Genomic DNA, 16191 nt, shown 5'->3' on the forward strand with positions numbered 1-16191 from the left:
TGGTCCTGTTAGCTAGGGATGATGGGAGCTGTAGTCCCAAAATATCTGGAGGGCCGAGTTTGCCTATGCCTGATTTAACCCTTTACCTTACACTTTGGTCCCAATGAAAACTGTCCATCTTGGGGCAATATGGACTAGAAGCCTGTCTGCAAAATGTCAGCCGGGAGCAGAGTTGCTGTTCCACTTGCAGCTTAGAGCAGAACAGCAATGATTGGGTACTCATGTCTGGAAATACCTTTATGCTGGCACACAGAGATCACCTAGAGTTTATGAACTCTTTTTATTTGTGATTTATAAAATAGTTTGTGTTGGCAACCTTGGATCGAAGAAAGAAAAATACTTGTCTTTTGCATCCAGTTGCTTATGTGCTAATGTCTGAGATTCGTTGCCATGGCTTCTGATGTCATGCAGTGATTTTTTTAAAGTTCCTGCTATGAAACATGGGCAGGATTTTTTCCTTAAAACAAATAACTTTTAGTGCATTTGTACTCTACAAAAATGTATTCACCCCACCCCCATAACACACCGCACAACATTTGGGGCTAGAGGTGGAAATTTACATTTCAGTGCTAGTTTTAAAAGACAGTGAAAAGTCTGAAAATAAGGAATGTGGGTTGAATCTGCCAAAGCTTGCGGCTCTGGTGTCCGTGGGTAATGGCAGTGGGTTTTTATTATTTTTCTTTTTTAATAAATAAAAAATCAGTTGAAATGAATGGAGAGATTAAATGGGGTGCCAAGCATCCATTCCATCTTACTCTTAGGTGGAAAGAGTTGTGTGTCACTCTCAGATGCTATTGCAACATTAGAGGTCACCCAAAAAGTATTTAATACAAAAGAACCAAATTTGCGCTCTATCTCTCTCTCTATCCTCCAAAAAAGTAACATGGATGGCATACAGGCCTAATGTCACTGCTGCCACTCCACGGTGACAAAGCCTGTCCTTCGTGTCTGCAGGCGACAAGGGACAATGTCCTAGCCAGCAGAGATTGTCTGCCTCTAACGCCTCCTCTCAACCACCTGTTGTGCCTTTCCTTCTCTGTCCGTCCTGACAAACGGCACTGAGTAGAGCTCAGCTGGACACAGAGCCCTTTGTCAGTCAGCAACAGGAGGCATTGTCAGCTCACGTTGCATGGCTTTCTGAACATTTTTATTTTAAGACGGGTGGACTGGAAGTGCTGCTTCCACCTGACCACTTCATTGGATGTATAGAGACTGCATCCAGAGGCCTGCTGGGCCACAGGAAGAGAAAGCTGACACCCGATTTCTCAGTAATGGAGCTGGAGCCAAAACCACATGTTTTTCCCTTCTTTACTAAGGCCCTTTCTACAGCTATGAAGCTGTATTGTGCCAGTTTGGACAGCCGTGGCTTCCCACAAAGAATTCTGGGAGCTGCTAAGGGTGCTGAGAGTTGTTAGGAAACTCCTGCTCCCCTCAGAGCTTCAGTTTCAAGAACGGTTAGCAAATAATCCCTTTTCACCGGGAACTCTGGCAATTGTACCCATGGCTTCCCTCAAAGAATTAAGGGAGCTATAGTTTAAGGGTGCTGAGAGTTTTTAGGAGACCCCTATTCCCCTCACAGAGCTACAATTGTCTGAACTCCCTGTGAAGACCCAGTGTAGCCGGATCAACTTGAGGAAGCCACATATTAACCCCACACTTCTTTGTTGGAGCCAAATCTTGGTCCTACTGAAATGAAAGGAGTTTTGCAGTTGACTTTGACAAGGTTCCCACTTGGTCCTACCAGAGAGTCTCCACAGTTTATAGGAAATTATGCTAGTTGAAAAACAAACATTGAATCTCCCTGTTAAGCAATCCACATTTTCTCCCAGGAGCAGCTTTTGGCACCAAGTTGTCAACATTTCAGAAGACTCCGAAATGATGCCCTCTTGGGCCAAGAGCAATAGAATCTTGGCAAAAATAAGACCTTAAAAAGCAAACATTGACTTAAAAATCATTAAACAGAATTTCAAATATTTAGTCTTCTATCCAAGCATTTGAATGCATGGTATTGATTTGCTTTTGCCCCCCCCCCTTGAAGGTAGAATGTAATTATTACAATAAAGTTGGAAATAGTAATAATAAATTGGGAAGGCAGTGCAATCCTATGACTATTCAGAAGAATCTCCTACTGAGCTCAGTGGGACCTACCTGAGAGGAATTGTGCAGCATAAGTTATGTTTTAGTCACAGAAATTGATTTTAAAAGGAGGATGGATATGTAGATGATCAGAATATTGGGCACTTAATCTAAATATTAAGGGTAATGCGCTAGCTCAGGCTCTCTCTACCTTGGGTCCCCATATGTTGTTTCACGTCCCATCATACATAGCTAGCAGGGGCAACTGTCACGGATGATGGGAGTTGTAGTCCAACAACATCTGGGGGCCCAAGGTTGAGAAAGGTTGTATTAGCTTAAATCAGAGTAGCCAATGTGACGCCTTCCAGATGTTTTGAACTACAGCACCACTCTTCAGTCATGCAGATAGGGATGCTTGTAGCAATCTGGAGTTCCTTCTAATATCAACTCTCATTTGCAGCGGTGGAGCTAGCCTCCCGGGCACCCAGGGCAGTGCACATACCGTGCACCCGGGGGGGGGGGGTGGGGTGATCCTTGGAAGCCCCATTGGACGTTCAGTTTCCAAAAACAGTTCGCAAACCAGAACAGTCACTTTCGGGTTTGCGGCGTTTCGGGAGCCAAAACGTTCAAGAACTAAGCTGTTTGAAAACCAAGGTATGACTGTACCTACAGCCTGAGCCTGCAATGGAGGGGGTCATAGCATCAGCACCCCAAAAGTGCCTTGTTTCTCCCATAGCCGCAGCCCTGAATTCAAATAGACGTCAAACATAATGCTCTGCTTCTCTCGCTTTACAGCTTGCTGCCTTTACCAGCCTTCAAGTGGTTTTATCTCTCTCGCATCACACAAAACTCTGCCCTAAAAGCTCAGGCTTTTTGTCCTTCTAACTGTCTAAGAGCTGGGGCAGGGGCCCTGCTTCTGGCACAGAGCTCCCTTTGCTCTGTTCTCATACTGACCCGTCACCTTTCCTTTGTTTCCCTTAATGGCTTATCGCCCAGGTGATCACCTCATGAAGCTAGCCTGGCTTATATTTTAACACTTGTTTGGATTCTAAGGATTAGAAGTTTGGCACCCACAAACTCATAGCAGTGTGCTCTCCTAGCAGAAACACCCAAACCACAATAATAGCCAGGGGAGAAATAGCTAACATGGTAACATTGACAACCACTCTCATAAAACGCCCAGTAAATCCATTACTCACCATTCTCACAGTTGTTCCCAATGGTGCAGCCCTATTAGTCATGATGGAAAGGCACCAGTCAACATACGGGAGGGGTGGGGATGCCATGATGATGTCATGGTATTTGTTCCGTACTCCGGCTGCCTACACACTGTACACTTTTAAGCACATGGTCTCTCCAATAGAACCCTCAGAGTTGTAGTTTGTTAAGGTCTTGGGAATTGTAGCTCTGTGAGGGGTAAGCTACAGTTCCCTGAATTCTTTGGGGAAAGTCGTGTGGTTAAATGCATGGTGTGTACACAAACAAGGCACAAGCCCGCTTCCAGGAAGACCACAGCACAACCAGTATCACATTTCAGGGTTTTGGAGGAGCCATCCCACAAGGATCCCTCAGGCAGGGGTTCAAATTTCTTGGCAGCTCAAATACAGGTCACAGAACAACCCTTTTGCATGAGAAGCATGTTCAAAGGGAAGGAAAGGGACAGGTGTCATTACAGTCTCAACAACCAAGCTGCAGTAGAGCCCAGCAGCTGGGAGGAAGCCTTCAGATAGAACCTATAGGTAACAAGCCTCTTTGAGAGCAGTAATCCTACACAGGCAATGTTGCAAACAGTCTTCCTGTGTGTACAGAGCAGGCATCCCCAAACTTCGGCCCTCCAGATGTTTTGGACTACAGTTCCCGTCATCCCTGACCACTGGTCCTGTTAGCTAGGGATCATGGGAGTTGTAGGCCAAAACATCTGGAGGGCCGCAGTTTGGGGATGCCTGGTACAGAGCATGCTATTTGTGAGGAAGAGGGGAAAGAGCCAATAGGAAGAATGGAACTCAATGGGAAAGAACACTGCAATCAGAAATGGGGAGAGCGGGAAAGGAGATTGAGACAGTCCATACCAGGGAGAAGGGAATGCAACCTCCACAAGGCAAATGTGATTTTTGGGGACCTGGGGGGCAAGGACAGTTGGGCTTCCAAGTAAACCTTCATGGGATTCGACCACACATCCTGCTTCTTGTATCACATTCAGAAACTACCTGACTCCTGTGTTCCACACATATGGCTGCCAGCCTGTTGTAGTGTCTTATATTAATGAGAACTGTATGCAGTGAATTCCTGGTCAGACCTGTGAAATGCAAGACCCTGGAAGCAGTTTCCATTGAAAGGTCCTACTGGGAGCCAATTGTGTGTGTATATGGCAGTGCCTGGAAGTCATTTCCACATAAATGCATCCTAGGAGAGACTCATGGGAATAATCCCGTGTCTGAAGAACATAGTGTGAAAAATGAGTTCTCTTTGCTGTACATTCTGATGCTGGTTAGCTCAAGCTTCCCTGAAATGTACAATTTGAAACTTAATCTTGTATGCAGATTTGTTTAGATTTATAATAATTAATGAAGAGGTAAATAAACCAGAATTTAGCAAGCAAAGAACGAGGCATCAATGCTGTCACTTTCTTCAGTAGCTGCCATCTGTTATAGTGTACCATTTGTCATCCAAGCTGTTGTTCCACTGAATCATAGTTTTCCCAGGGCATTTAAATTTAACCAAGAGTTTGCTGTGTAGCTGACACCTGTTGGAAAGAGTGAAAAAAAAGGATAAGCCTGAATCTAAAGCAAAAGAGAATATCAATTCATCCTCCAGCCCCTTTCCTTGAATGCCTGCTGCTCCCGGTATTAACACAAGCTGTTTACAATGCAAGAGGAATTTTAAGGCCCACAGGAAGGGATATGCAGACAAATGTTAAAAATGTCAGCTGAGAAGGTTTGTTGAGAAGTCAGTGGCAAAACAATGAATCCAATGTAGACGACACTCACAGATGATATTGGCTCAATATTTGATGGTCTCTTTGGGTTCCATAAATCCCCCATCTATTGCATACACTTGGGAATATGTTTGCTGCTGCTTTTCTATAAGATGGGTGCAAACCTTTTGTGAAATCAGGAAGCAAGTAAACCCTACTAAATTGGGAAGCACAAAGCAAATGGCGAAATCTCAAACACGTTAGTCATCTCCATGCCTTAATCCATCCTTGTGTGATTATTGAACGTTTTGGGTATGTGTGATGTGATATAGCCATATATAAAGTATACGGGACGCTACAGCTGAAATTTAGTCCATTTCAAATAGCAAACAAATGACTCTTCATGGTAGTACACCTGTCCCTAAGTCCCTGCCAACTGTTGCCATTTTTATGATTAATCTGTTTTGTTTTGCTGGGTTTCTATCTTGTTTTGTTCACATGGCAACAGTGGAAATCAGACAGTAGGGAAGTCATAAGGCTAATCATACCCAAGCACCACACAGTACATGCAACCTTAGCTACAATGTCCTTAGTCATATTTTATAACAAAATAGAAGCCAAAGCCATTTTCTAATTAATGTACTTTTGTTGTCGTTTGGCTTCAAACATTTGCAGATTAAATATTTAGCTTGATCTTCAAAGGCCTCTTCAGGCAAAGGGTCTGAGGAATGAAGGAGAATCATGTTCTGAGTATGTGTAGCATGTCTTTGAGTTGGCAGCTAGTTCAAGGTCTCGGGTCCTTGTTTCTGTTAATTGCGCTTCTTCAAAATCTGTGACTTTTAGATGCTTTGTTAAATTAACAAGCGCTGCAATGCAATTTAATATGGTTCCCTGCTAGCTCTTAAACAAGGGCAGCATGGCAGACTGTGGAAGTGATGGGAGTGAATTGTGTCATTATTGAACACAAAGAAAAGGACCACACAACCTCATTCAACACATGCTGTTTGGCTGTTACACAATATATTTCCAGCCTTCTAAAAGTACCAAATTGGGAGTCCAAGAAGGTCCTATGTGGATCTGCAACTATTTGTAGACAGCACCGTGGTAGTCAAAACACATTGGGTGCAATGGCAGGTGGGATTGATGAAGTCTTTTTCCCCAGACGCCCACCCGCTTTCAACCCGCTTTTTACTTATTTCTTATTTTTGCCAAGTTAAATGTGGTGTAAGTTGTGGTCTTATGGTACTTACACCACATCTTAACCTTTAATGCAGATTTCTTCAACCTTAGGTCCCCAGATCAGAAAGGCCAAGTTGCTTCCTTTTCTGTTTGAAGAAATATTATTGTTACAGAACACTTGCTTCCCTTAGTACACCCCTTTGCTTTTAAATAATTTTTGCCTACTTCTACAGAGAAAGTAGAGGAAATGATTTATTGTTAAGCTGATATCTGATGCATTTGAAACATGCAAGTTCTTCCTTGTGGCAAAAAGAAAACAGCCTTCCAGTTTGATTTGTTCTCTTCCAAATTGCTCCAAAGTAGATAGGGCTTATTTGATAATAGAGCCTATATGAAAACAGCTTTCTCTTCCGATCAGCTGTTCATAGAGAAGCTATGTTACCTCCAGGCTTTGCTAAGGATGAACTATGATTGCTTCCTGCAGCATTAAAATTCGGTGAAAGGCTATCCTGCATTATATAATCATGTAATTTTGCTCACTTTATCCAGGCGAGCTTTATATCCTGTTTCCAACTGGTATCATTGATTGACTCCAGACATGTCTTTCATTTGTTGAAGCATCACAATCTGAGTCAGGTTTTTGCAAGAAGACATTCTAAGATCAGTATCCTGAGCTTCATTAAATTTTCTTATATATATATATTGCAGTGGCTGCAAAATAAATGAAAAAGTCAGAGCTAGATAGACAACATTGCTGTAAATTGTTTTGGTGACTCTGAAGTTTAATCTGAAGTTGAGTTAGCTGATGGAACTTCTGATTTTTCTTATTTCATATTGCTGATGGTTGTTATCACTATGTTTGTATATAGGTATATTTTAATGTAATTGTTGTGTCCTTTGGCTAGCACAATAAACTTATTGCAGGAGGAATCTTTTTTTTAAAAAAGAAAGATAATACTGAACACCATATACTTGCTAAACTTGTTCTCTGAGCATAGCTTTTAAAAATCTGGATCTGTACCTTGACAATAGCAAAGTAGATTTTGAGAGGCTCTTGGAAGTGATTGTAGGATTGAGGACTCATCCTCAAGGACCACCTCTTTCCATATGAACCTATCTGGACCCTGAGATCATCTTCTGAGGCCCTTCTTCATGTGCCTCCTCCATGAGAGGTCCAGAGGGTGGCAACATGAGAACTGCCTTTTGTAGAATGCTCTCCCCAGGGAGGTTCTCCTGGCACCTTCGTTATACACCAGTGTGGTGTAGTGGTTAAGAGTGGTAGACTCGTAATCTGGGGAACCGGGTTCGTGTCTCCACTCCTCCACATGCAGCTGCTGGGTGACCTTGGGCTAGTCACATTTCCTTGAAGTCTCTCAGCCCCACTCACCTCACAGAGTGTTTGTTGTGGGGGAGGAAGGGAAAGGAGAATGTTAGCCGCTTTGAGACTCCTTCGGGTAGTGAAAAGTGGGATATCAAATCCAAACTCTTCTTCTTCTTCTTCTTCTTCTTCTTCTTCTTTAGGCGCCAGGCAAGAACGCCCCTCTTTAACCAGGCCTTTGGTTGATTGACATCCAATGCCCTTTTAAAATGTATTGGAGGGGTGCTATTGGGTTGTTTTTTATTATGCATATTGTGTTTTTATGTTGTGATTTTATGTTGTAACTGCCCTGAGACCTGTGGGAATAGGGCGGTATACAAATTTATTAAATAATAATTTAAAAATGCACACTTACCTTTTGCCCCACACTTTCTAGGCACAGCTCTGCACTTTCCCAGTCTGTGTCAAAACACATCCCACCCCCCACCCCGGAAAACCTGATCTTTACCACTGAATCAGAGCAAAAGGCAATTTGGATTTTCTGTGGATTGCCATTTTCTCAGATTCAGTGGTAAAGAGCTGGTTTTCACGGGGGAAGCGCAGGGGCAAAACACACAGCCAGCACTCAGACACAGACCTGGAAAGTCCCGACCTGCGCCCATAAATGTGGAACCTAAGTAAGTGTGGATGAGCCCTGACTTCCCCTTCCCCCCAGAAGATAGTGTTGGCCCAGGTAGGATGAGTTATGTAATCTCCTTTCATAGATTTAAGCTGTAACCCATTGAACAAAATTCTGATTTGATTAAATATTTGTATGCCGCTTTTCCAGCAATCAAAGCAGCTCACAAGAATAAAAGAACCAACAAATGATAACAGTGCTCCCTGGTTTTAAGAAATAAAGAAATATTCAAGGGAGGTACAATGAACACAATAAAGGAATCAAAGCAATAGAGCATAGGGAAAGCATATTGAGTTGCCTTCTACTGTGTAAGGCCATTGGTCCATCAAGCTCAGTATTGTCTACACTGACTGCCGGCAGCTCCCCAGGGTTTCAGGCTGGGTTCTCTCCCAGAACTAGCTGGAGATTCTGGCATGTAAGGCAGATGCATCCCTTCCCCATATATTAAGCAACACAGAACAGTAGACTTACACTACAAGCCTATGCATGTTGACTCATCATAAGCAAGTCCCGGCTTGCTGGGTAGCTGGCAGGTAGAAGGAAGCGGGGGCAGGGGGAGGTGATTTGGTATTTAAAACACCTGCACCCTCCCCCAGTTTCTAAATCCGGAATAAAAGAGCAAGCAAGAACAGAAAGGAATGGGGGGGGGGAATCCGGGCTGCCACTGCATTCCAAACTACGAACCAATGTTTTATCTAGATGTTGTTCGGTTTCCGTGCTTGGCCAGTGATAAAGGCACAGCTGGGTAGCTATACCAACCTGTTTTAAGCTGTAGTTAAGTTATCATGCTGAAAACATACTGCTTATCTCTTAATTATCACCCCCCCCAAGATTTAAGTTTTGTTTTGTTCCGTAAACTATTTGATAAGCAGGCGGTAAGCAAATGATGAAATGGCACCTTTTATCGGTCCCTGCAGAATGTGCTATTTGTTGGAATGAGGACGTAGATAGCCTTGCTGAGTTTCAGGTCACAAAGGGGTATGTTAGCCGGGAGCAGAGACATCACAGAGCACAGGTAGGAGTTGCACCTCTGTTTACGTAGCTCCCCTGGCCTGCCTTTGCCATGCATGGCTATTGCTAGCCTTACCACATTTGGAGAGTGGGTCCCAGTCAGTTATTTCTCATAACACCCAACCTTCTTGCCAAGCCCACACATTTCTCTTTGTTTTTTCTTCTTCCAGCTGTAATTGTGTACATGCTTATCAAGGATTATGGCCACGTTCACATTTTACCACTTTAAAGAGTCATTGGTTCTCCCAAAGAATTCTGGGAGCTGTAGTTTGTTAAAGGTGCCGATAACTGTTTGTTGTTGTTGTTGTTCAGTCATGTCTGACTCTTCGTGACCCCATGGACCAGAGCACGCCAGGCACCCCTATCCTCCACTGCTTCCCGCAGTTTGGCCAAACTCATGCTAGTCACTTCGAGAACACTGTCCAACCGTCTCATCCTCTGTCGTCCCCTTCTTCTTGTGCCCTCCATCTTTCCCAACATCAGGGTCTTTTCCAGGGAGTCTTCTCTTCTCACGAGGTGGCCAAAGTATTGGAGCCTCAACTTCAGGATCTGCCCTTCCAGTGAGCACTCAGGGCTGATTTCTTTAAGGATGGATAAATTTGATCTTTTTGCAGTCCATGGGACTCTCAAGAGAGTACCGGGGAGTAGCATCTGCAGTCCATGGGACTCTCAAGAGTCTCCTCCAGCACCATAATTCAAAAGCATCAATTCTTCGGTGATCAGCCTTCTTTATGGTCCAGCTCTCACTTCCGTACATTACTACTGGGAAAACCATAGGTTTAACTATACGGACCGTGTTGGCAAGGTGATGTCTCTGCTTTTTAAGATGCTGTCTAGGTTTGTCATTGCTTTCCTCCCAAGAAGCAGGTGTCTTTTAATTTCATGACTGCTGTCACCATCTTCAGTGATCATGGAGCCCAAGAAAGTAAGATCTCTCACTGCCTCCATTTCTTCCCCTTCTATTTGCCAGGAGGTGATGGGACCAGAGGCCATGATCTTAGTTTTTTTGATGTTGAGCTTCAGACCATATTTTGCGCTCTCCTCTTTCACCCTCATTAAAAGGTTCTTTAATTCCTCCTCACTTTCTGCCATCAAGGTTGTGTCATCAGCATATCTGAGGTTGTTGATATTTCTTCCGGCAATCTTAATTCCGTCTTGGGATTCATCCAGTCCAGCCTTTCGCATGATGAATTCTGCATATAAGTTAAATAAGCAGGGAGACAGTATACAGCCTTGTCGTACTCCTTTCCCAATTTTGAACCAATCAGTTGTTCCATATCCAGTTCTAACTGTAGCTTCTTGTCCCACATAAAGATTTCTCAGGAGACAAATGAGGTGATCCGGCACTCCCTTTTCTTTAAGAACTTGCCATAGTTTGCTGTGGTCGACACAGTCAAATGCTTTTGCGTAGTCAATGAAGCAGAAGATGTTTTTCTGGAACTCTCTAGCTTTCTCCATAATCCAGCGCATGTTCGCAATTTGGTCTCTGGTTCCGATAACTGTTTGTAGACCTCTATTTCCCTCACAGAACTGCAGAACCCAGAGCCATAAATTAATCATAAATTCTTCTTCACAGGAAACTCTGGCATCTGTAGCTTTGAGGGCACCCTTAACAAACTACAGCCCCCATAATTATTTGAGGGAAGCCCTGACTGTTTAAAGCGGTAAAATGTGAACGTGGCCATAACATATCATAGTGCTTTAAATGTATGGTGTGAATGTGACTCAAGCCCTTTTGAACTCAGTGGGGCTTATCTTCTGAATCGACAAGTGTAGGATCACACTGTTAGGGCCTGTGAATTCTTAGTGTGAAGACAGGGCTGTTCCTTGCATTAGGCAGAATGAGGCAGCTGCCTCAGGCAGCAGCAAGATGTACATATGCCCCATGCCTTGGCCTACTCTCTCTTAAGCTAGCCTGCTGCCATAGGTATAGTGGAGGGTGATGCCTTGTCACAAGTGTTGAAGTATTTTATTTTAATTATTTTTTTGAATTTATATACTGCCCTATATTTGGAGGTTTCTGGGCAGTTCACAGAATAAAATCAAAACATAAAACCACAAAATACACAATAAAAACCAAACCTAACCCCCCCAAAAACCCCACATTTTAAAAGGGCATAAGATTCAACAGCCAGTCCAGTCAGCTCTTGAACCTGGAATAGAGAGGGGGGCACAATCTTGTGCTTTACCTCAGGTGTGTCCATAAGTATATAAATGTATCAAGAACAGCTAGTTCTTAACTATCAAAGTTTTATATAGCATATATATAATGAAAAACTTCTTCAAATAACACCCCTAAGTCCTGTCTTTAAGTACTGGACTATGTTGTCTTGGTAGCTGAAAGGATGTTTTTCTCAGGAGCTGTTAAAAATAACAAGGTTGATAGTGATCTCGAAAAATCCACCAGGGTGGGTGGACAGAGCTGGACAGATTTCGGAGCACTATTGGTTGGATAGTGTCATTATGTACTGTATAACATGTTTATTTTTTGTACTTTCCATATAGCCCACACACTGGGATGCAAGAATACCAACCTAATGTACCCAAGATTCCCACTGCCTGCATTTCAGTGGAAGATGCTGAAATGATGAGCCGGATGTCTTCCCGAGGCACCAAGATTGTTGTGACCCTGAAGATGGGAGCCAAAACCTACCCCGATGCTGATTCCTTTAACACGGTTGCAGAGATCGTTGGGAGCACATACCCCGAGCAGGTGGGTGACACTTTGTTGGGGAACAAATTAAGCACGCCACTGAGATTACCCTATCTCATGCTTTCAAATTCGCCGTAAACACACAGAGGTCCAGTGTCAACATTTAAAGTGGGGATTGCCAACCTTTTTGAGCCGCTGGGCACGTTAGAAAATTTGGGGAAGACCTGTGGGAGCCAGTCACGAAATGGCTGTTGTAGGGGCATGCCGTAACCAAAATGGCTTTGTTGGGGGCATGGTATAAAAGAGATGACCACAAGATGGTGCAGGCGCCATCATTAGCAGCTCTGTCATTGGGTGAAAATGTGCCTAAAACTACCAGCACCAGGCTCGCTCACAGAGGCAAACTCTTTCTACGTCTCCACATTTCTGTATTCCTTATAGACAGGGCCAGTCGTACCATTAGGCAAAAAGTGGTGGCAAAGCATTGGAGGGCAGACTTCCGCTTGCGACGCCATTATGGGTGGTCGTGGGTCGCTTCGGCTGCGAAGCACCCAGTTCATCCCGGGGGTCAGGAGCCCTGCAGCCGCATAGCAGGGCTCCGGTTGGGGTGCGGGAAGAGCGTCCCGTGCCCTGGGCTCCCCGGCTGTGCCCGTTGTGGCTCCGAACCCTTCCCCCGCACCCCCTGTAAAGGGGGAGTGGGGGTGAAGGGACTACGGAGCCGGGCTTTGGGGAGAAGCCCCAACCGGGATGAAATTGCGGCGGCAAAGCCTGTGATGAGCGTCTAAGTTCTACCTGTCATTAAGGAGCTGATAAGAACCCGGAGGCTGTGAGTAATTGATTGACTCTTTGTATTCCTGGAATGCTCTGGGGAAAAGAAGAAAGGCAGCCCGCCTCCCTCCCTTCGGCTGGTGAAAGAAATTAACTCTTTAAGTGACTGCTGCCACAACAATCATTAGAAAGTATTTGGAATTTGAAAACTGAGTCTGTTGAGACCTCCTTTCGGGGGTTAACTGGGGGAAAAATATCTCCGTTTGAAGTTTGGATCTTTATACTCCTACCTCGGAGAAATGGCGGCGACTCGGAGTGTCGTAGGAAAAATGTGAAACAAAGGAAGGAAGAGACAGGAACTGAAATCTGACACTCACCCTCTCTCTCAAAATGCTGGACTTCGCGCTCACACTGGCATCGAACTCATATTTAAAGGATGAGGAAAAGCTCACTATTTTACAGATGGAACTGCTTGATCGGAAACTACAAGTCTTGAGTGGAATTATTCATAAAAAAGATCTACTTTCCACAGAGGAGGCTTTTCAAAAGTTCTATACAATGGAATCATGCCTTGGCAAAGAGCTGGGAGAGGCGTTTGAAAGATGGTCTGAGATGGCTGGGCAAAACCGGGGAAAGCAACTGGAAATGGGAAAACTTACAATATCCAGACCCCGAGGTGGCAGCTCGGGGGCGAGGGACATGGAATTAGAATTTTTACAAGAAGAAGAAGCAAAAGAAACGGAGGAGCCCAGAATGCAGATGAGGAACGCCTTGAGGCTTGATGCGGGGTTTGCTGTGGATGCAGCCTGGATCTGTGGACACTTGGAGAAAGACAATGGGAGATTTGGCGCTGGAGAAAGACAGGAAAAGTCAATGGACAGAGGAGGAGTGGGTTGAAGAACTAAATGTATAATCTAAATGGTCTGCCATGGTATCCGAAGTCGGAGTGTGAAGTCTGTTAATGATAAGTTTATTTTAAATAAGTAAGGAGATATTGAATTTTAAGTTAAAAGCAGCATGATAAAGGACAGAAGAAATAAGTTTAGCTATAAGAATATTTGGTTACGATTTAAGGTATAATGCAAAGATGGAGATAAGTATGTTTTCTTTTTTTTAAGTAAAGTTAAGTTTTTTACAGAGAAAAGTTGTTAAGGAAATAGTATATTGAATTAAAACCGAAGGTGAAAAGGCGGGGGAAGTCAAGCGTCAAGATTCAGAACTAGGATTTTTTTTTTGTAAGGTTACAATTAAGAAGAAGAATCCTGACTTTATGTGTATTTGTAGTTGTTTTTGTATTTGTAGGTGTGGGGTTGGGTTTATGTTATATTATGAAAATGTTAATAAATTCTGTTTAAAAAAAAAAAAAAGCATTGGAGGGCAGGGAAGGATGCTGTCCTATTACCAGTGATGAAGGAAGACTTTTATATGTGAAATTCAGGCTACCATCTTGTCCTGCACATCAGACAGCAAAATGCCCACAGAATAATTCTTTCTCGAAAGTGATGTGGCCATTAGTTACTCTCATTTTCAGCAGAGTTTCTGTTAACAAAAGTAAAGGTTTCAACCGCCCCCCGCCCCCCGCTTTTAAAAATATGGCTGAAGTATTAATTCTCCCTTTTAAAAGAAAACAATGCTTTTAAGATGGAGAATTTTAATAAGATAACTTCATTACTTGTTGCTGCTAACTGCATTGTAACTCCTTTACCGTAAGATCAGAGCTAATAGGTTTTCCAAATGTGAATTTAATATGCAAAGAAAATATATATTACAATGCATGACATGACATCATCTAATAAATATAGACCTGCTTTATTCCCTCAATACCCACCTGGCTCTCAGATCTGCTGAGGCTGGTGTTTCAGGGACCCCTGTTCCCTATTCAAGATGTATGGTTTAAGAGCTGTTAATAGATATGCCACCCACTTAGGATTTCTTGCCAAAGATTTAGAAGGCCAAATCTGCTATTATTGTGCTTCTGAATTTCAGGTTAGATTACTTTTCTCGTAAAAAAAAAGAAACAGCTGCTTTCTTTTCCCCCCTTCAGGTTTGCAGGCTGTAGCACAAAGTGAGTCGCAGTGGCTGAATCTGGCATTGCTTTCTGTTGCAACCCTGCCTCTGCAAAGTGCAAGAGTAGCACAGGGCTTAGTCTCAGCAAGGGCTCCACTCTGTCGCTTGTTTTCAATGCCGGAGCTCAGCCATGTACCTTAGGAGACACCCTGAGCATGTATACAGTTTCAGTTTCCTCATTTTGAATAACTGGAGCCAGCCTTCGTACAACTGGGATTAGGGAGTGGTGTTTCTGAAGGGGCGGCTTCCGGACAAGTTTTGTTTTTCACAGACGACACTGAAATAGAAGTTGGAAAGTAAATCCTAAAGAGGAATGAATGCTAAAGAAGTTCCTCTCCCCTTCTCTTTTATATACTCTCAGCAACAGTGTCAAAAACCCTAGCCACACAACTGTTCCTTAACCTTTACCTGATGAGCTGGACCTCTGTTTCTTTGCATTAAAAAGTTAGAGGATTTGTCAAACACGGGCTGCAACTGTTGCTATTTGCACGCCCTAGGAGTGGAACCAGGAAGGCTATGATTTCAGACATTGTGAAGTGAGCATCGTTCCAAAAAACAGCGTGCTGGTCCCCAACATGTAGCTAAAAAAAAAAAAAAAAACCCATCCAGCATAAGATGAGAGGTAGCTATACAGTAATTGAAGGCAATAATTCCTCCGTGCCACTAGGTGGTTAAGTCCAACCAAGTGAATGCATTAGCTCCTCCTTGACTGAGCTGATGGAGGTGGTCTTGGGTATGGTGCCACGAAGGAGGTTCACATGATCCTTCTCACACTCTGAAAGCATGCATGAGGGCATCATCCTGGGCAGCCCCACCCACCCCATCAACATGCGCACAGGCCATGTGTTTGGCAGCTATGCAAATGAGTCAGGCTTAGTGTTCTTTTGACACTTGTTTGTGAGTGGGTTTGATGTTGCATCGAGTTTGGTTTTTATTGTATTCTATGTTGAAAATTTGCAATAAAAATTCAGATAGATATATTTTAAAAAGATGTTGCATCAAGCCCATGTTCCCCCACACTGCCAGTGTCTTTTCTCATCTCTTTCCTTATCACAGAAATTACAATGTGTATGAGAAATGGGTATGTGGCAAAAGAGCACCATTTAATTGCACAACCTGCATCTACCAGTGCGCAATTGAATTCCGCCCCAAAACAGCAACAGTCTGGAATAGCCTTTCTCAGCCTTAGGTCCCCAGATGTTGTTGGACTACAGCTCCCATCATTCCTAGCTAGCACGGCCCAGTAGTCAGGGATGGTGGGACTTGTAGTTCAATAACCTCTGGGGACCCAAGGTTGAGAGAGGCTTGTCTAGAAGGACGCAGTGGTGGAGAAAGGGGAAATGAGCAGCAGGGTGGTTTGCAAAGATCTTGAGCAGGGAGTCTCTGCAGTCTCCACAGCATGAAAGCCAGAACAGCTCAGGACCATCTCAGGCTGTGTGCAAGATTGTTCCCTTCACACTCCTGCTGCAAGATTGCCCCCCTTCCAATACAAAGGCAATCCAGAGCACTAAATATGCCTAATAATA

The 16191-nt window shown here is 43.7% G+C and overlaps 1 protein-coding gene across 1 annotated transcript in view; it reads left to right on the forward strand.

Moving 5' to 3' along the window:
* Positions 1-16191, forward strand: part of CPQ (carboxypeptidase Q) — a 130139-nt gene that overhangs the window by 12236 nt on the left and 101712 nt on the right. The window contains exon 3 of the mRNA XM_033155621.1: positions 11683-11890. Within this exon, the coding sequence (XP_033011512.1) occupies positions 11683-11890 (208 nt within the window). The remainder of the gene's footprint in view (positions 1-11682; positions 11891-16191) is intronic.

The sequence above is a fragment of the Lacerta agilis genome, chromosome 7, assembly GCF_009819535.1.
Source record: "Lacerta agilis isolate rLacAgi1 chromosome 7, rLacAgi1.pri, whole genome shotgun sequence".
Taxonomy (NCBI): domain Eukaryota; kingdom Metazoa; phylum Chordata; class Lepidosauria; order Squamata; family Lacertidae; genus Lacerta; species Lacerta agilis.